Source organism: Malania oleifera, chromosome 13 (genome assembly GCF_029873635.1).
Source record: "Malania oleifera isolate guangnan ecotype guangnan chromosome 13, ASM2987363v1, whole genome shotgun sequence".
Taxonomy (NCBI): Eukaryota; Viridiplantae; Streptophyta; class Magnoliopsida; order Santalales; family Ximeniaceae; genus Malania; species Malania oleifera.
The window spans coordinates 40,654,113-40,675,475 of record NC_080429.1 but is presented as its reverse complement, the minus strand read 5'-3'; the positions used below and the strand labels follow the sequence as shown (position 1 = coordinate 40,675,475).

At 34.8% G+C, this 21,363-nt stretch overlaps 1 protein-coding gene across 2 annotated transcripts; it reads left to right on the top strand.

Annotated features, from left to right (window-relative positions):
- The first annotated feature begins 11,003 nt into the window (after nucleotides 1-11,003).
- LOC131146316 (serine/threonine-protein kinase AtPK2/AtPK19-like) lies at nucleotides 11,004-16,110 on the top strand. Of its 2 annotated transcripts, none has more exons than XM_058095851.1 (6): nucleotides 11,004-11,864; nucleotides 12,914-12,996; nucleotides 13,082-13,202; nucleotides 13,319-13,492; nucleotides 15,472-15,579; nucleotides 15,686-16,110. In XM_058095851.1, exons 1-6 carry the CDS (start codon nucleotides 11,013-11,015, stop codon nucleotides 15,974-15,976), a joined length of 1,629 nt encoding a protein of 542 aa, XP_057951834.1. In that variant the 5' UTR covers nucleotides 11,004-11,012; the 3' UTR covers nucleotides 15,977-16,110. The 2 variants fall into 2 exon arrangements, with proteins under 2 accessions (XP_057951834.1, XP_057951832.1); XM_058095849.1 differs by having other exon boundaries at nucleotides 11,013-11,864; nucleotides 13,319-13,504.
- Nucleotides 16,111-21,363: the final 5,253 nt, after the last annotated feature.

The following is a 21,363-nucleotide window of genomic DNA, read 5'->3' as shown; positions in this document are numbered from 1 at the left end:
CCCCCCCCCGGCCTACAATTTACGGAGTTTAAAATCTTGAAATTACACTTTCCCCAATTCAATCAATTCAATTCCAAAATACTAATTATTTTAATATTTTTAGGCTCACACGCTCCCATTAACCCATTAAATTCTAAAAATACGGGTTTGATCCACTTCCCATATTTAAATTTAATTTCTAACATACTTAAAAATACCAATATGATCAAATCCCTGCAGTTTAATCTAATTTGAAAATATTCTCATAAATCTAATTTAATAAAATCTCTGGAATTTAACTTAATTCCAAAATACTCCCCAAAAATTTTATTTAATCAATTCCTGCAATTTAACTTAATCCCAAGAATATTTCAAAAAATCTAATATAATCCAATCCTGCAGTTTAATTTAATCCCAAGAATATCTCCAAAAATCTAATATGATCAAATCCTGCAATTTAATTTAATCCTCGAAATATTTTCAAAAATCTAATATATTAAAATCCTGCAGTTTAATTTAATCCCAAGAATATCTTCAAGAAGCTAATATAATCAAATCCTGCAATTTAATTTAGTCCTCGGAATATTTCCAAAAATCTAATATAATTAAGTACTCCAATTTCATAATCACACATTATAATTTAATTGGTTGAATTTTTAAAATAACTGACATATTTTGTTCTTCTCACCTTAACCTTGGAATGGTGCCTAAGATCTTCAGATAAAAAATTCACTCTGATTAACTTACTCAGAATCGAAGTCGAGACCCTGTGGCGGTGTCTGATCGTTAATTTGGCTAAAGATTTGAGAAAAACTGAAGTGAGAGTGTGGGTTTACCTTATTCCAAGTGTGGTGCCTATGACATCCTAATCACAAATCCACTCCAGCGAAAATGTTGGTGGCCGAGAATGGAACTCAGTGGTATCTTCTGTTCTTCAATCGGCCGAATATTTGTCGAGAAATTAAGGAAAGAGAGAAAGGTGGGACGGAGGAGAGAGAGAGAGAGAAGAAGAAGCACCAGCCAGGGAGACTTGCACAGGGTGATTTCAATTTGAAATCACTTTCATGAATCTTCAGGAAAGGTGTAATACTTAGGTTGTAATAATTATGTTTATATATGTTATGTTAACATTATATATATATATATATATATATATATATATTTACCATTCTACTCATTTAATTAATTAAATTTAATTAAGAATTAATTAATTATAATAATAATTTTTTTTAACACTTCCATTCATATTAATTTGTTGGGACATTACATTTTCCTTTTCTTATAAAAAATTTCATCCTCGAAATTTGTTGAATATAACTTCAAATAAAATTCATCGTCAATCTTACAAGTTTGAGTTAAAATTCGTTAACAATCCTATCAAAATTGATAACTAACACTGAAAGATGGATTAAATTGATATCATGTTCTAACGCCCCTTGCTACAAGACCAACACTTAACAACCTTAATTCGCATTTCTAGTCCTCCAAAATCTAACACTGACATAACCTTTTGTTCCTTGTATTAGCCTTCTTTGATTCACATCATCCCAAATTGCTATTTGATAACCATATATAGAAATATAATCAAATTCTAAATTGAATCAAAACCCCTTTCTCTCATCCTCAATATTTTTGAATTAATCAAATCTTCTTTCGTTATTTTTTAATACTTATTTGTTAGTAACAATCATCACATCATCGTCATCAGTTTCATTATTATATATATATATATATATATATATATATATATATATATATAACCTTAATATCACCAACCCGACCACCAGTTTGATTCAATGATCCAACTGGTTCGATAAGTCAGTGGCTCTACAGGGTTGGTCACTAGTTCGGAATATAAAACAATCTCAGAACAACCCCCTTTGCTTCATATCAGCCTCAACTGGTTCATGTCCAAATTTCAACTGGATCACCTTTGATTTTATTTTTTTTTTCCATTCATTCTGAAAATTATTTGTTCTCGCTCATAGCCCCATCTCCACTTACTTTTGATCAAGATCAAATAACATTTCTGGAATGACTTTCTTCACTATGTTTAAATCATTCAAGAACTTCCATCTTTCAAATTTGTTACTCTCCTTTAGCTTATTCGCAAGTGTATAACTAGGATTACCCTACCATTGAGATGATCCCAAAATTCTCTCACGAGATCTTGGAAGCTGCTTTTTGAGCCATTATATTATCAAAGCAAAAAGGGGCCTCACATTGACTACTACCTTCTCCACCCATTAATATAGAACAATGATATGATAAAATTCTCAATTGGCTACTTGTTAGATCCTAGATAACGATCTCCAATTAAATGACACCAATAACATGCATTACCATTTGTCCCGTAGACTTCCAAAACAGAAAATATGTTCACAATTATCAGGTTAATCAATTTTTTTTTTTATAAATGAAATTGGATATTAGTCATTATTCATTAATCATCAACCTAATCAACGACATATTTACTCATCATTAGAAATTAATACTCCCCCATGGTGATTTTTTCTTGACAAAAGAATCCACTCCACACCAAAAGAATCTTAAATACCCCCTTTGGACACCACGTGTCTAAGGAAGGTAACCTGCTTCAGCCAGAACTCGCACTTCTTAAATTTCGCATACAATTTTATTTCTTTCAGCACCTGAAGCACTATCCTTAGATGTTCCTCATGCTCCTCAGGGCTCTTTGAATACACCAGTATGTCGTTGATAAACACCACTACGAACTAGTCCAAATACTGGTGGAAGATGCTATTCATCAGATCCATAAACACTATAGGAGCATTTTTTTAATCCAAACGACATAACCAGAAATTCATAATGGTCATACCGAGTCTTGAATGCTATCTTTAGAACATCCTCTACTCTAACTTTCACCTGAAGATACCCAGACCGTAGACCTATCTTCGAGAAAATTTGTGTCCCCTGTAGCTGGTCAAATAAATCATCATGCATGGAAGCGAGTACTTATTCTTAATAGTTACTTTATTAATTTATTTGTAGTCGGTGCACATTCTCATCAACCGATCCTTCTTTCTCACAAACAATACCAGTGCTTCCCAGGGTGACACACTGGGCCTAATAAACTCCTTATCTAATAGTTCCTGCAACTGTTCCTTTAAATCTTTTAGTTCTATCGATGCTATTCTGTACAGTGCTTTCAAAATCGACATTATCCCCGAAACTAAGTCAATAGCAAACTCTACCTCTCGATCAGGAGGTAGTCCCAACAACTCCTTGGGAAAAACATAAGCAAAATCCCTCACTACTAGGATATCTTCTAACCTCAACTCCCCTTTTGATATCTCCTTCACATATGCCACATATTCCTGACAAACCTCTAACAATAATTGTCTCGCCTAAATGACGGATAACAATTGTGGTGGGATGTGAACACATGACCCCATAAATCTATACTCCTGTTCGCCTAGAGGTCTGAACACTACTTCTCTTTGATTGCAGTCAATATTGGCATAGTGGGCAGCTAACCAGTCCATCCCCAGAATTATCTCGAACCCATGCATCTCTAAAACCACTAGGTTAGTTGGTAAAAACCTCCCTTGAATACAAACTAGACATTTCCTGATTACCCTCTCACATATCCCTACAGCCCCTGTCGGCATAGCCACTAACAAATTGATATCCAACTGTTGTGTTTCCAACCCACAAAATTTAACAAACTTTTGGGCGATAAAAGAATAAGTCGCCCCTAAATCAAAAAAAGTCATAACTGTATATGACAGTATTGAAACAGTACCTATCACCACATCTCCTGTTGCCTCAGCATCCCTGGGTGTCAATGCATATACTCGTGCTGGGGCGGTATTTCTCTGCTATCCACCTCGAGGTGCCTGGTGACCTCCTTGGTATAGTTTAGGAACACACACAATAGCTGGAGGTGCTCGACAATCTCTCACCATATGCCCAGGTTGATGGCATCAGTAACAAACAATCTCCCTAACACGATACTCTCCTAAATGTCTTTTGTAGCATATAGGACAAGAAAGGGGCATTTATTTGCCCTGTACTACGCCATCTCCTACTCTCGATCTCCATCCTCCTCTATTATCCTGCCTTCTCCAAGGCCCTCAGCTAGACCCTGCCTAAAAATCTAAAAGCACAGACCTCTTTCCCCAGTTCTAGGTTGTAGTGTCTCTCTATAAGCTACTCTCAATCACTGCAACTCTATTCACTACATCTGAAAAAGTCTGGACCCGAAAGCCTATGATCTGTTGAACAAGCTCTCTCTCAAGCCCTCCTCGAACTTCTTCACCTTCCTCTCCTCATTCGACACCAAATATGGGGCAAACTGAGATAGCTCGATAAATCTGATTGCATACTACTATATCATCATCAACCCCTGCGTTAAGTGCAAGAACTCTATTGCCTTCGAACTCCTAATAGTAGTGGGGAAGTTTCTCTCAAAAAAGATTTCCCTGAAGCGGCTCCACGTCATCACTATGAGCTTAGGTTTCTACTTCTCTAATAGTCTCATTGATCTCCACTAGCGTTTAGCTTCCACCGTCAATTTAAATGTCACAAATAGTACCTTCTACTCATCTATACATAGGAGAACTGCTAGCATGTCCTCTATATCTTGAACCAAGTTCTCAGCTACCAGTGGGTCAGCCCCTGCAAAGAACGATGGGGGTCTCATCCACGTGAACCGCTTAATCGTGTAGCTCTGCTCCCCTATACTCCTATCCATCTCTGCCTTCACCTGCTGGGTGACGCTACGTAGTACTACATCAGGGTCTTCGCCACCTGTACTAGAAGACCCTGCATCGTCACCTCCAACTTGTGCACTACTACTCCTTGGGTCCATCCTAAAAATGGTATAAAATAGTCTTAAAATTTTATCATCTCAACATCACTAACACATTCAACAAACTAAACTCATAGAATATTTCTCTACAATCATCCTTTCCCAATATTCTCAATCCCAATTTAAGATTTAGTCCTATCACTCAGAAACAAGAACCAGCAATAGTATCCATGGTTTTCCTGAAGTCGTCACTCCAGGAAAATCACAGAAACAATCACGAAACTCCTACCTCTAGGTCGCAAGATAGAATCCTAAATTTCCAATATCATCCTCTAATAATAACTAACTCATATCTCAATCTATCCATTCATTATTCTCATCAAAATCCATTCCTATACTCTCGTATTGTATTTCACAGTTTACTAAAGTCTGCAGAACCTAGCAATAAAGGCTCTTCTACCAAAATGTGACACCCCGATTTTCATACTATTTTTTTCATTAAATAATAATATTCAAATCACACATCGGCCATGTCAGAATCCCTGATACCATTTAAACATAGACCTACTCGACCCTAAGTGGGATACCGGGTAATCAGTCAAACTTGTATAACAACCCTAACAGGGGAAGTCAATATAAACAAATCATCCAGAATACAAATAACCAGAGTACTAAACATCCATAAATACACACATATCAAACACCCCAAAACAAACAAAACTTTAGGGGAATCCTCCATCCCTAGCTCAAAACACTCACCCTGTCTAATCAGGGTGTCAGCTCCCCTCTATCTCAGAGCTCTATCTCTAGGTCTGTTACAGTTCCCTAAAAATATTTAGATATTTGGGCGAGACACATTTTCAGTAAAATAGAATAAATTATTTACAATGTATGACAGTATGAGTTTCATTATAGCATAACATACATATACATTTCAGTGATAATAACATCTAAGAAAATACACAATTTTTTCTCATAATCATATAGATATAAAACACAAGCTTTTATAAGCTTTATTCCCATCTTTCATCTCATTCACATGTAACCTATATTTATCAGCGAAGGTCCCTGAGGATATGGGAGATTACACACACTTATACATGTAGCTCTCCTCTGCTCTAATATCGTTTGTAACCCCGCCCGATTAACTCGGATACGACTACAACTGATACTTATCAGGGTACTCACCTTACTCAGTAAGCCCTCATGCGAAGAGTTTTACTTCACCATATTTATCTATGTTATTAAACTCATGCACTTTCTTTTCACTTTCAATTTCATTTTATCATCTAGCACACTGTCCTAAGAATATTCTTTCTACGCCATATTTCACCCCATGGTCGAGGTTATGCTACTCTAAAGATATTTATCACGCCATGCTTCACCCCATGGTCGAGATTATACTACCCTGAAAATATTCTATACGTTATGCCTCTCCCCATGGTCAAGGTCATGCTCACCTGAATATATTCTCTATGCCATGCTTCTCCCCATGGTCGAGGTTATATTGCCTTGAATATATTTTCTATGTCATGCTTCTCCCCATGGTCGGGGTTATAATCTCCTGAAAATAATCTTTACGCCATGCTTCATCCCATGGTCGAGGTTATTTCTCTCCATACTTCATCATTTTGCATTTCTCATTCACATTCCAATATTAACAATTGCAGTATTTACATAGCAATTTCCAAATTTTCATATTCACATTTCTCATTCATACTGGAAAGGATTCTTATTTTAAAATTTACATTACAGTATCCACATTGCAATTTTCACATTTCTAGGATTCTCATTTCAAAATTCACATTGCAGTATTCGCATTGCAATTATCACATTCTCATACTCTTATTCCAGTATTCACATTTCAACATTTTCATTATAGTATTAACATTGCAATATTTCAATTTTCATATTCATATCTCATCTCGTAATGGTATATATCACTTTTCAATATTCTCATCATTTTCTGTTTCTTTCCCATCTTTTCAATACACATTCTATTCTCATTATATATATATATATCCCATTTTGTGAATTTCCACATTTTTCAATAATACAAATCATATTCTCATATTTGCTCATTTATTATATAAATATTTCTGTAATCATATTTCATATTCCAAAATATCACAATTTAGTATTACTCAGATGCCACATAATTTATCTAATATTCATATCATAATAATTTCAAACAAAATATCATATGTTCATTTTCACATATCAATTCAAACAGTAGTTTTAAAAATATTGTTATAATTTATTCCCCTTACTTGCTTACTGATGTCTGCTAAAAATCTCTAAACCCCCACTCACAGCGTACGAAGTTCAAAATCCTAAAGTCACATTTTCCCCAATTCAATCAATTCAATTCCCAAAATAATAATTATTTTAATATTTCTAACCTCACACGCTCCCATTAACCCATTAAATTCTAAAAATGCGGGTTTGATCCACTTCCCATATTTAAATTTAATTTCTAACATACTTAAAAATACCAATATGATCAAATCCTCACAATTTAATCTAATTCGAAAATATTCTCAGAAATCTAATTTAATCAAATCCCTAGAATTTAACTTAATTCCAAAATATTCCCCAAAAATTTTATTTAATCAATTCCTGCAGTTTAACTTAATCCCAAGAATATTTCAAAAAATCTAATATAATCAAATCCTTCAGTTTAGTTTAATCCCACAAATATCTCCAAAAATCTAATATAATCAAATCCTACAATTTAATTTAATCCCCGGAATATTTTCAAAAATCTAATATAATAAAATCCTGCAGTTTTATTTAATCCTAGGAATATCTCCAAAAATCTAATATAATCAAATCCTACAATTTAATTTAATCCCTGGAATATTTCCAAAAATCTAATATAATTAAGTACTCCAATTTAATAATCACACATTATAATTTAACAGGTTGAATTTCAAAAATAATTGACATATTTTGTACTCCTCGCCTTAGCCTTGGAGTGGTGCCTAAAATTCTCAAATCAAAAATTCGCTCCGATTAATTTGCTCAGAATCGAAGCCAGGATCCTGTGGTGGTGTTTGATCGTTAATTTGATTAAAGATTTAAGAGAAATTGAAGAGAGATAGTTACCTTATCGCATAAGTGGTGTTTATGACACCCTAATCATAAATTCACTCTAGTGAAAATGTTGGTGGCTGAGAATGGAACTCAATGGTATCTTTCGTTCTTCAATCGGCCGAGTATTTTTAGAGAAATTGTGGAGAAAGAGAAAGGTGAGACGAAGGGGAGAGAGAGAGAGAGAGAGAGAGAGAGAGAGAGAGAGAGAGAGAGAGAGAGAGAGAGAAGAAGAAGAAGAAGAAGAAGCTCATGGCCAGGGAGACTTGCGCAAGGAGATTTCAATTTGAAACATTTCTTGAATCTTCAGGAAAGGTGTAATACTTAGGTTGTAATAATTAGGTTTATATATATTATGTTAACATTATATGCATATATATATATATATATATGTATATATATATATATTTCATTCTACTCATTTAATTAATTCAATTGAATTAAAAATTAATTAATTAATAATAATAATATTTTTTTTTACACTTTCATACATATTAATTTTCTAAGGCATTACAATGGGAGTCTCCTTTTTCATATTTCTACTCATTCTTGTCTCCATCTCTTTCTTTTGATTTTTCTCTTTTAAATTTCTTGTATTTTTTCTTGATGTACCCGAAACCTCCATAATAAAAACACTTGACATCCTTCCTTGACCTAGACTTGGCCTCCCTTTTGAGTTGCTTTGGTAATTTGAACTATGAAAGTTTCTATTAATCTTGATTCTCCCTTGTCTCTTTATGAGAAGTGCATTTGACTGTGAACTGAAGTTAAGCACTTTTCTTCTAGTCTCTTCATTAAATAAGCTCTTCTAGAATGTATTCATGTTAAGATTTGGAGTTTAGGTACTCAATAGCAGACAAGCTAGCAACTCATCTTCCAAATTAATTTTTATATTAGCCAACTAATTCACAATGCCTTGAAAAACATTTAGATTCTCTGACATACTATTCCCATTTTAGTCCATTTGGCTGTCCGATCAAGTACCCAAGTGGAGTTCTTCGTCTTACATCTTCTTTTTTGTCAAGCTTCCGCTAGCCCTCTTCTTCTTATTCTTCATTTTTTCAAAAAAAGAATTCTAGCACACCTGCCCACACACACAATCCTAGTTTCCTTTTGTTTATATATGTATTTTTAATTTACAAAATTGTCTCGCCTTTTAATTTCTGACAAGGTGCCACCTGACTTCGTCCTCAATTTGTGAGACAAACCACCTCTTTCCCTCTCTCATTGGTTGACATGAAGATTATTGTGTGATGAAAATATTGTCCTCGGTGAAAAAGTCACTTCTCCACCCTACGGTTGGTGCCAAATTCTAATTCCTATAAAGAAAAACAAGACAATGCTTTGAGAACTAATATATAATTCAAAGAGCACTCTAATACCTAAATCAAAGGACAGAAGAAACTTGAGGTTGACAATAGTAAAATGAGTGTAAGAATGTCTTTTTTATTTGGCTTAAGTACCTATTCTCTCCCTTTATGGGCAAGGTCTCGCTAAGATGAAATGCCTTTCAATCAAGGACTATCATTAATTTGTTAGTTACATTCTTTATAATTGTTTGAAATATGTTATCTGTTGAAAAAACAATTTACAACAATGTAATATTTCAAAACAAAGAAAAAGAAGGTCACACCTCATTCATAAATTGTAAATATGAAAATGTTTAATCAGCATTTAATTTGAAAAATCGTAAATTTAAAAATTCAAAATTCGCATTAAAAAGAATCCACCATAATTTTGAAGCTTTGTCCCCGTGTTCATGTATAATGCAACAATTATTGTCTCTTTTTTATTTATTTTTTATTTTTTTATTTTAGTATTTCCATTGACGAGCATTTTTCATTCTTTTCCAAAGACTATTATGTTGCTAAAGAATTTCTTTAACTAATGACTGAAGGCTCTTCACCACTCCACCTCGTCCATCTAATTCCTTACTAATGTTATGTTTGATTAAAAATCACCATCTTTTAGAAGATAGATGGGTTGTCAAAGAGCTCATATGTCAACTCCCATTAAAAGTATAAGGATTGGGATAGTAAGAATTGTAAAAATCATAAAAATCGTATAAGGAAGAAAAAAAGAGGAAGGTGAAAAGACTTAGGTTAGAAGAGATAAGAAGAGATTGAGAGGAATAGAGGAAGGAGAGATAAAAAGTATTGAGACCATTTTAGCACTAGACTATTTAATTATGTTTGTTGAATTAAGTTGGAGATCATTACAATATAAGTTGTACATTTATTTATACCCTTTTAATTAAGGTTAAACTTACATCAATTCTAAGATTACAAATCATAAATTTAAGTTATAAGTCCTAATAATAAATTTGATCAGTTCCCCAAACGGTCTAATAATAAATTTGGACCATTTCTAAATATTAACTATCTAATTTTTATAGTTGACAAAAACTTTATTATAGTTCACGTGCATGATTACCCAATATTTATTCGCTTTGTTGCTTGATGACTAAGTTATCTCCCATACGACCGAATGAATATCGTTACCTGATGATTCCGCGGTTTCTGTTTCTTAGATGACTACTTGTGATTCCTTGGTCGCCCAGATGACATTTGTCTTACACCTTATCTAAACGATTCTACACTTAGTCACTAGGGTGATTAGGTGACACGTGATTCACCTCACCTAAGCGAATGTCATATGCCTTTCCTAAGTTATAAGCAACTTCCATTTATAATTTTTGAGGTGATTACGTGTTTTGGGTGATTTGTGTGGCTATTTTTTAAATATAAAGCATGCAACAAATGAATCTCGCTCCTTATATTTTCGACTTAAACAAATATGGAACTCATTGTCACATTTCACATGTAAAAAAATAGATACATGGACACATCATTGTATAATTTCACATTCAATAGGCTTTTATTTGTGTTACAACTATTTAAACTAAAAGAATATTTTTACATAATTATTATGAGATTTTAATATAAAGAATGCCCATAAAAATAATAGTCTTATAACTAAGCTGTCAAATTAACTCAATGTTTTAAATTAAAAACTGTTTGATTTTTATGTTACACAAAATAAATTAATTTTCATTTATTATTTAATTATGTCTTCAATTTTTATTCAATTTTAAGATTTATTTTTATGAGAGTATGATCAAGACTCTTAAATAGTAATACTCTTATTACTATAAGTTCTTAAATAAATGACCATGAACCTCTCTCTCTCTCTCTCTCTCTCTCTCTCTCTCTCTCGTCTCTTGCTTTTCTGCTTTGGGAAGTTAGGCTCAGTGATCCCTCGTTCTCCATCCCTCTATGTGGCTGCGCGTGTATTTGTGCAATGTAATCTCTGTAATCACAGCCTGCCCAGAATAAATTCTCGGCTGGCTTCGAATCTGGGACTCTGTATTCGCTCTATTTCTCTCTCTGTGAACAACATGGTTTTTACAGCTCAGAAGAAAACCGTTCATTCAATCCTGGCTACCAAGCTCACCAAGCTCACAATCCCCCAATCTTCCTCGTATTCTCCTCCCCAAGACTTCGACTTCTCTGATGTCTTCGGCCCTGGAACGCCCCATCTCGATGCATCATCCCCATCTTCTTCTTCTTCGCCTTCGCCGTTCCTCAAGGACCCAGAAATCATTCACCATCGCTCGCACTCCTTCGTCGGCCCTTCCCCTCGATTCTCCCTCTCCGCCTCTCTCCCGTTCAACGCCTTCCACGACGAAATCGACTCCCAAGGCTCCGATGCCGACGATAGCGATCCTGGGTGTGGCGAGGGGAAGAAGGAGAAGGTGGAGAAAGAAGATGGGGTGTCAAAGATAGGGCCTTGGGATTTCGAGATATTGAGGGTTGTGGGTCAGGGTGCCTTCGGGAAAGTTTTTCAGGTGAGGAAGAAAGGGCAGAGTGGGGCTGATGGGGATGGGATTTTTGCAATGAAAGTGATGAGGAAGGATACTATTATAAAGAAGAATCATGTGGATTATATGAAGGCTGAAAGGGATATACTCACCAAAGTGGTGCATCCATTCATTGTTCAGCTTCGCTACTCTTTCCAGGTATTGGGAATGAACTACGTTTAAACTCAGTTTAGATCTTAAAATTCCCCTGGTTTTGTTTCTTTCAAGAATATATATATATATATATGTATGTATGTATGTATGTATGTATATTTTCAGTTAGTGAACTTTTTGTGGCAATAATCTTACATGGAGCAGTTTGATTTGGTTGGGATAGTATATTTGTTTAGTCAAATTGACAGTCATGTATGTATGTATATTTTCAGTTAGTGAACTTTTTGTGGCAATAATCTTACATGGAGCAGTTTGATTTGGTTGGGATAGTATATTTGTTTAGTCAAATTGACAGTCGAGTGACAATTATGAAACTACTTGAGTTCAAGACGACCCAATATCATAGCTATTTGATCTTTATTACCATAATTGTGGGGTGACGGGAAATTTTATCAGTTGGTTGTTTTATTGGTAATAGTGAAATGTTGAATTGTTGCATCATTGTCTTTAATGATTAATTAAATATTTAATTTTACAAATTTAATGCAGAGGCTTCAGGATAATTCTTTTTACATTAAGATGCCATTTTGATATTTTCCATTATTTTCACTGGGAATAATGCGGTAGGCATAACGTCCTAGATGGATGCAGACTGTTGATTATTTTCACTTTCCACTAATAGGCACTTTCCATTTTTTTTTCTTCTCAACTGGTGTGTATAGTGTGAATTTTTGGGATTGCCTTAGTATTTGCTTTGTTGGAACAGGATGTGGTTTTCAAGTATGAAAAATGCAGGATGTACAGCAAAAGGAGGTTATTGCTGTTTGTTTATCAAATGAGATCTTGAAGTAGAATTATAACTCATGCAGAATTGCAATAAGGTCAAATGTGCCACTCATAACAGCATAATTGTAATTTGGAAGTTAAGAATCAAATTCAATGTTTTTTAATCTAATATTTTGAACACTTTTACTTGTGAGTGCTCAACAATCTATTTTTGCTATATGCACAGGGAAAGCTCTCTCTCTCTCCCTCTCTCAAACTAACATTCTGCATGCTGTAGTTGTTTCACTCTTCTTTTTTGTATTTATCAGACCAAGTCTAAGCTCTACTTGATCCTGGATTTTTTTAATGGAGGACATCTCTTCTATCATCTATACAGACAGGGAATATTCAGGTAACATATGTTCAAATCTATGAAGTTTCAACCATGAAGTATGTTCATCCGTTTTGATTCCAGTTCTTGAATATGTCTTGGGTAGTGAGGATCAAGCAAGGGTTTATACCGCTGAGATTGTTTCTGCTGTTTCACATCTTCACGAGAATGGGATCGTGCATCGGGATCTTAAACCTGAAAATATTCTCATGGATGCTGATGGGCATGTAATGGCCATGTCGATACTCTGAATATGCTTGTGGGAATATGCATACGAAGTCATTATTTTGCTTCTCATTTCATGTCATTGTGCCACATTCTAACTTTGGTCATTGTAATACAGGTTATGCTAACTGATTTTGGACTGGCAAAAGAAATTGATCGATCAAGCAGATCAAACTCAATGTGTGGGACCACAGAATACATGGCTCCAGAAATCTTACTGACTAAAGGCCACAATAAAAATGCAGATTGGTGGAGTGTTGGGATACTATTGTATGAAATGCTAAGTGGACAGGTAGTGCTTTATGTAAGTCATTTATTGCATGAAAGTTTGATAACCGAAATTACTTCTTTGGGAGCTGATGAAATGTGACTGCTGAAACACACAAACCTTCCCTTTCTATAGCTGGTCACACAGCCTGGCTTTAAAAATGCTGAAATAACAAAAATATTTTGGCAAGTGGATACTCAATACTCTCAGGTTGCATTTGGTTTGTAGAATGTCTATTCTTAGGAATAGAAGCGCCATAATATAAGGATTGGATAGCTTACAAAAGAATATGTATTGTCATCACAAGGCAATTGATAATGCAGAAATTTCATTAATCCATAACATGGATAGACAAGGAATGATTATTCCCAAATTTTACGATGGGAATGTCTATACCTATCCCATTTCATGTTTAATTGAATAACAAACTTTTGCATGAGTAATTTTTTTTCAAAATTATTATATTCCTATGGAATTTTTATTATATTTCATGTTTGATGGAATGCCCTGTGTAACTTTGTTTACATTCCCATGTATTCTATTTTTTTCCTAGGAATAAGACATTCCCCACACCAAACATAACAGACCGGTGCGTAATGTTTTTTGTGTAGTCAATTAAGAACTAAAGCATCCTTTGCAATGATGGGGCATCTTCTTTTGCTTCTGGGTTTAGAGGGCTCTGGCAGCAATTGAACTTGTTTGTAGAAATCCCTTAAGCTGTTTCTCGCTTCCAGAAACCTTGGGGAAGGTAAGCGTGGCTTGCAGTGTTACAAATATAAAGATCTTGAAAAATTAGAAAATTATTTTTCTTTCCTTTGGCATAGGATTTTTTGTAAACAAGAGATTGGTTTTGCTGAATACAAGCACCAGTCCGCAAACCCTCCCCCAACTCCTTTTTCCTTTCTTTTTCCTCAATTCAAGTTCAATGATTATTGGTGGGGAGGAGAGGGAACCTGTTGTCCTTATTACTGCTAACTAGTTGCTCAAAGAATTGAGGACTATTATAGAAAAAAAAAATGGTCATAATTAAAGCAAGAATAAATTTTCCATGAAATCAAGAAAAGAAAGTGTAGGTAACAGCTCTTTTAATTCATTAATAAAAAAGTGGTAAAAAGGAGATGATAGAACTCCATCTTCATCCTCCCATCCATTCTGATCTTAGCTTTCCTTCTTCCTTTTATTTTTTTAAAAGGAATTTCAGCATTTTGTAGTCTACATCTTATTGTTTCTTATCTTCTTCCAAATGATGATGTATAATAACAACAACAATAACGTGTGCATTCTATTTCTTCTCTTGTTAGTGGTTCTTGCCATGTCCTTGGAGACCCATGTACTTAAATTTTATTAATGTATTTCTAATGAAGAGAACATATTTGGTCTTGCTGTCTTATACACTTAAGAAAGCAGGTAATTTTTTTTTTTCCAGAAATTATCTCTTTTTTTTAATTTTTTTTAGTTTCATTTTGCAGTTAAAATCCAGGCTTTGATTTGTATTGACTTTCAACACACACATATACACATGCATTTATATTTTTGATAGTCATTGTTAATTTTTTTACCTTTGTATGTTGCATGCTGTCCTTCTATATCAGTTTCTTTTCTTTTTTTTAAAAATAGTGTCATTGACTCCACTTGTTCACTTTGCCAAGTGCCTAGATTTGATTACTGGGCAAAAGGAAGGAGGGGCGGGGGGTTTCAAAAACTAAAATCTTCTCAATAACACCTATGCAAAATGTAATTTACTAATCATTAAGACTTTGTGGGCTCTTGCCTCTTGATATCTGTAGTTTGTAGTCTACATATGGTCCTGAATCCTGAACACGTTTTAGCTTTAAGTTATGGATCCTGAAGTACCTACAAACTGTGGGTTGCTGCTTATAAAATTAGAAGGCTATTTTTATTTGTATACTTATCAAAGGGCCAGTTAGTTATCTTAAATTACCAAATTTGACTTGTTCATTTGCCATACCTTCTTTCATTAACAATTAGTGCATTTCCTTCAGCCACCATATACACATGCAAACAGGCAGAAGCTTCAGCAGAAAATAATCAATGAGAAAGTGAGACTTCCGCCATTCTTGAGTACTGAAGCTCATTCTTTGCTCAAAGGAGTAAGTATGTTGTTTTTTGTGTCCAAATTTTATTTCCCATTCATCTTTCTCTTTTTTATATTTGAAAATAGCTGCTACAATGAAAGCTATTTTTGTTTTTCTTCAGTTGCTGCAGAAGGAACCATCAAGAAGGTTAGGAAGTGGACCTAGTGGAGGAGATGAGATTAAGAGGCATAAATGGTTTCGCTTAATCAATTGGAAGAAATTAGAGGCAAGAGAATTGCAGCCAAAGTTCAAGCCAGACGTGAGCGGGAAAGACTGCACAGCCAACTTTGATCGTTGTTGGACGGCAATGCCTCCAGATGACTCTCCTGCCCCCACACCAACTGCTGAAGAACATTTTCAGGGATACACTTACGTAGCACCTAACCCTTGGCTTTCTTCTGGTTCTGGATAAGTTACAGTGTAAATTGAACTTCAATAGGTGATCTGTACTTAATTTATTCTGTTTTTCTGATTTCAAACAAGAAAATAAGAAATAGACAGGGCGTTCTTTTGTTATGAAAAATAAAATATGACCACATTCATCTACTGTGTATATTATGTATTATTATTTTCTGGATGAATACATCTTTGACTGCCTGCTGTGTCTTTTGGTCATAACATGTCAGAGTAACAGTTAATTTGGTTATAGTTCTATTTTTCTTCATCCGCTTCCCTTTTCTTCTCCAACTCAGATTTGAATTGCTGAGGGGCAATGGACCTTATTACTATGGTGGTGTTGCACGTGTGGGTCAAACCTTGAATGTCGTTTCAGACAGTGGAATAAGAGAATGATGATGTAAAATGTGAAGCAGCTGTTTGAAATACTCGTGTAGATGAAAATACGGATAAGATTGAAATTCAATATTTGTATGCAGAAATACTTTTCACATGCAGGAGGTTTAGCTGATGAAAATGGCTTTCCATGGCATGCAAATGTTTTGTAGCGTAGTGATTCTGCTTCCAAAAAGCTACAGTAGAAACAAAGTCTAGATCCTTCTTGCAGTATGACATGGATTTCAATTCTTGGATTTAAAGTTACATGAAATGTAATATAATTTTGTGCGCTTATTTGAACTTATACCAATCAAAGAGAATTGAATGTTATATGTTATATACGCAGAAACTCGGTTAGTTTGTGTTACATGTTTCAAGAACATTAACGAGTCAAATTTAGGTTCAGGAGTCCAAAAATTGTTTAAGACGCATAGTGTTATGATCTCACATTTAATGCGTCCTGAACTTATAAGATTGTTTCAGATTTTAAGCATGTGAGAAACTGTTGTAGGACAAAATCGTAAAAGTAGTTAATCAAAACAAGTCATATCTCATCGAAATTGGATCAAGATTATTACATTTGGCATCAGAATCATTCTTGGAGTATTATCATATGAGTGGATTCTATACAGAGGTGTGGGCCACATTGATGAAGACATCAAGGATTAGATCAAAGAGTATGTCTTTTTTTTTTTTCACATTGGATATGTATTAGGGATATTATATAAAAAAAAGGTGAAGTGAGTTAAAAAGAATGATATCTCATTGGAGTTGAAATACCTTTATAAGGAAATGTAGTTTTAAGATATGTATACATTATTTTGCTATGCTTAAAAGTTTTATACAACCTTTCAACAAGTATAGCCTTATAAACCATTTTATGCCTAGAAGTAGATTTTTGGATTTCAAAATTGAAAAAAAAAAAATGCTCAAAATGAGGTGAAAATGAGGGTTAAAAATTAGTTTTGACAAGAAATGTCAACTCTTGTTTCAAAAAGCACAACATTATAAGCACAACTTTATATAATCACGGTTGCACATAAAATATGTAATAGGGAAATCTTGGACTTATAAGGTTGATTTGGGCTCTAACTACATGAGGTGCTTTTTGTAGGATAAATATGTGAGGTCGTGGGCTAAAGCAGACAACACCTCACTAAAGTTGGGGCTTAAGACCACTACATTTGGTATCAGAGTCATCCTAAGGGTGCTATCATGCGAGACTTTGCTTGGAGGCAATCTTATGAGGACCTTAGAGGTTAGGTGGGGGAGAATATTATGATACCATATCAGATGTGTACTAGGGAAATCTTGAATTTATAAGGTTGGTTTGGACTCCAACTATGTGAGACGTCTTTTATAGGTCAAATCCATGAGGCTAGTGGGACAAAACGGACACTACCTTACCGAAGTTGGACCTAAGACAGTTACATATAACTTTATAAACAATTATTAGATTTTTGCATTTCAAAAATTGAAAAGAAAATTTAAGAATGAATTGAAAATGGAGCATAATTTTTAAAAAAATAAAAAATAAAAGAAGGCGGCACCTCCTTTCTTTATTAGAATACCTCTCATTTATGGCGGAGGAATACTCTGGTTCCAGCAAATCAAGCTACAAATAGAAAAAAAATAATATTTTTCATAAGAAAATATGTTAAAGAATACCAACTTCCAGAAGAGATGGTAAGATAGTCATTCTGAAGAATTAATATATTTAAATCTCTCGAAAATATAGTCCTCTTAAAGATGCAATATATTTAAATTTCTCGTCTACATAGATAATCTCGCGAAGAAATAGACCTCCTGAAAAGGGTATATTTTTAATCTTCCGAAGAGATTTTAAAGCCGACCTCTTGAAGAGGTGAAACGTTTATCCTCCAGATGAGGTAGTATATTTAACCTTCGGAAGAACGGAAGATGTGGTATATTATTAATCAATTTATTATTGTAAATTGGAATCATACTCTTAAAGAGTATAAATTAAGAAAAATAATATAATGTTCCTAAAGAAACATATTTAATTAAGTACCACAGAAGGGTGAGAATAATATTATATTATTATCTCAGTTTTATTTTAGTTTTTACATTTCATTTTCTAAATTGTCTTATTATTGTTAATTTAGTCAAATGTCCAACCTAAACAAAGTTGAATTTGTTCCCCTGGATATCAAAGACAACAATTATTTATCATGGATTCTTGATGTTGATATCCATCTAAATGCAATAAATTTGGAAAATACTATTTTAGATGGAAATACCGCATCCCTACAAGATTGCGTAAAAGTTATGATTTTCCTCCATCATCATTTAGATGATGTTAGACCACGTAGTTAAGGGTCTTTCATTCCTACTGTGTTTTAATGACAACAACCCATTAGTAGTTCTTTAAGGTTACTAACCTTTTTCTCTAAGTCATGATTAGCTACACAGAATAGCACCAGAACCAACAAGTTTCAAATCAATCAAAATCAATTCGTGACATGACCAAAAGTATAGCCACTCAAAGCATTCCTGGACTCCACACAATATACAAGTGGTCTAAAGGATGAGTGTGAAAGTGAGAGAGACTATTTTGTACATAGAGTGACTCAAAATTAAGACTAAGAAATGGGCATATCACACACACACAACATAAACAAGTAAAGCTATTAAAAGTGTCTAAAGAAACCCTTAAATGGACAAAGACCTTCTTAGAACTTAAAAGAAAATTTTCTAAAGTAAGAAGGGACTCGTCAACGAACACAGGGCTTCATCGACGAATTTAACACAGACCTTCGTCGACGAACACAGGGTTCTCGTGGACAAAAATAAACCGAGAGGCACCTGAATTCAGAACCAGAAACTCGTCGACTAACACAGGGTGTCATCGATGAATGTGTTAAAGAACTCATCGACGAACACAGGGTTTTCGTCGACGAATAGAAACTGAGACCTGTCTGAATTCAGAACTAGTAACTCATCGACGAACACAGGGCTTTGTCGACGAATTTACTGAAGAGCTCGTCGACGAGATGCAGATTTTGTCGATGAATGTCGGGTTGTAACATTCATTAAATGCAGTAAAACAGCTAGTTTGACCCTTGTCTTACATCAATAAATGCCCAATGACTCTCCAGCACCCTGCTCACCCATTTGGTGTTTAAATAAGAGTTATTGCATTTACTTCTCACCAAGAAAGTTCATTTTGTATCAAGATCATTTATTTGTGCTTTCATTCTAGGGTTTGATCACACACTCACTTGCCCTCTTCGCTCTCCAACACCCTACTCGCCAATTTGGTGTTTAAATAAGAGTTATTGCATTTACTTCTCACCAAGAAAGTTCATTTTGTATCAAGATCATTTATTTGTGCTTTCATTCTAGGGTTTGCTTATACACTCACTTGCCCTCTTCTTGCTGCTCTTGCTTTTGTTTCACTCCATTGAAAAGAGGACATAGTTTGAGGTTATTGTGGTGATACTTAGCTCTAAGGGAGCAATTTATATTGTATTCACCTCCCATCAACTACTTATGTAAAAATGCCCTTTATGAGCCATTGTAGGTTATCTCTAAGTGAGTACCTTGTTGAAAGCTCTCTGTGAGCAGTTGTGTGTATTGGCTTCTCCGCCTAAAGGAGGATTACATAGTGGATTTTGGGAATCCTTGAGTTGGTCTCAAGGCGTGGATGTAGGCGAGGTGCCGAACCACATTAATTTCTCCATGTTAAGTTTCTCTTCTCTCATATCTCTTTTATACTGTTATTGCAATTTGCTGCATCTTTACACTATGATTTTATGCACTTGTTCTTAACAAGATTTTTGTGTTTGTAGAAAACTTGCATATTCGCGAGAAACGTTTATTCACCCCGCCTCTAGATGCTCAACCGGGCCAACAAGTGGTATCAGAGCGCCAGTCACTGAAATTCGGAGTAACTCCCAGGCGAAAAAATCAACATGGTGGATATGTTTGCCCAAGGTCAATCCGTGGACCATCCCCCCAAATTTTGCAGAGCTGACTACCCAGCATGGAAAGATCGAATGTCTATCTTCATCCAGGCCTATGACTACCGAATGTGGAACATTATCACCAAAGGAGACTACACCTTCAAAAATGAAGATGGCGATGACATACCTATTGGGAAACTTCTCGAGGCAGATGTAAGGCTAGCACAACTGAACTTCAAGACCAAGAACTTCCTCTATTGCGTTGTAAGTGATGAAGAGTACAACCGAATATGCGGATGCAACACGGCAAATGTAATGTGGGAAAAGCTTCAAGTAACATACGAAGGTACAACCCAGGTAAAAAGATAAAAAATTTATATGCTGGTAAAAGAATATGAGATGTTCAAATGGAAGAAGGTGAGACAATTACTGCCATGTTTACTTGATTCACACACATCACGAATGGACTAAAAGCTCTTGGTAGAGAGTACTCTATGGAAGACAATGTGCAGAAAGTCCTCGTTCACTACCAACATCTTGGCACGCCAAGTCGACAGCAATTGAAGAAGCAAAGGACCTCTCAAAGGTCACCCTTGATGAACTATTTGGGTCTCTTATGACTTATGAGATCAAGAAGAAAAATGCTGCCGCAGAAGCAGAAGTACCCGAGAAGGCTACTGGAATTGCTCTAAAAGCCGGAAAGCAAAAAGAACTCATAGAAGAGGAAGAAAATGATGATGTTGATGAAGTCGCCCTCTTTACAAGAAGGTTCAGAAATTTTCTGATGAACAAACGAAATGGCAAACAAAAATAGAAAGGAGAATCGAGCATTAGATGCTACAATTGCAAAAAGATCGGGCACCGCATGGCCAATTGTCCTCTTTTCAAAAATAAAGGCAACAATCAACAGGGAGACAAAAAGAAGTTCAAAGCAATGAACGCAACCGAATGGGATGAATTGGATGGAACCTCAACCGACGAAGAAATCGAGGAAGAAGCCGCTCATTTCTACCTTATGGCGGACGAACAAAGTGAGGTAAACTCTGATGATGAATATCTCCCTTCTTATGAAGAACTAAAAGAAAATTGTAGAAAACTC

Coding starts and splice junctions, on each gene's coding strand:
- LOC131146316 (XM_058095849.1), top strand. CDS start 11,013: ATGACCATGAACCTCTCTCTCTCTCTCTCTCTCTCTCTCTCTCTCTCT. Junction 13,203..13,318: donor TCATGGATGCTGATGGGCAT/GTAATGGCCATG, acceptor ATTGTAATACAG/GTTATGCTAACTGATTTTGG. Junction 13,505..15,471: donor GTGGACAGGTAGTGCTTTAT/GTAAGTCATTTA, acceptor CATTTCCTTCAG/CCACCATATACACATGCAAA.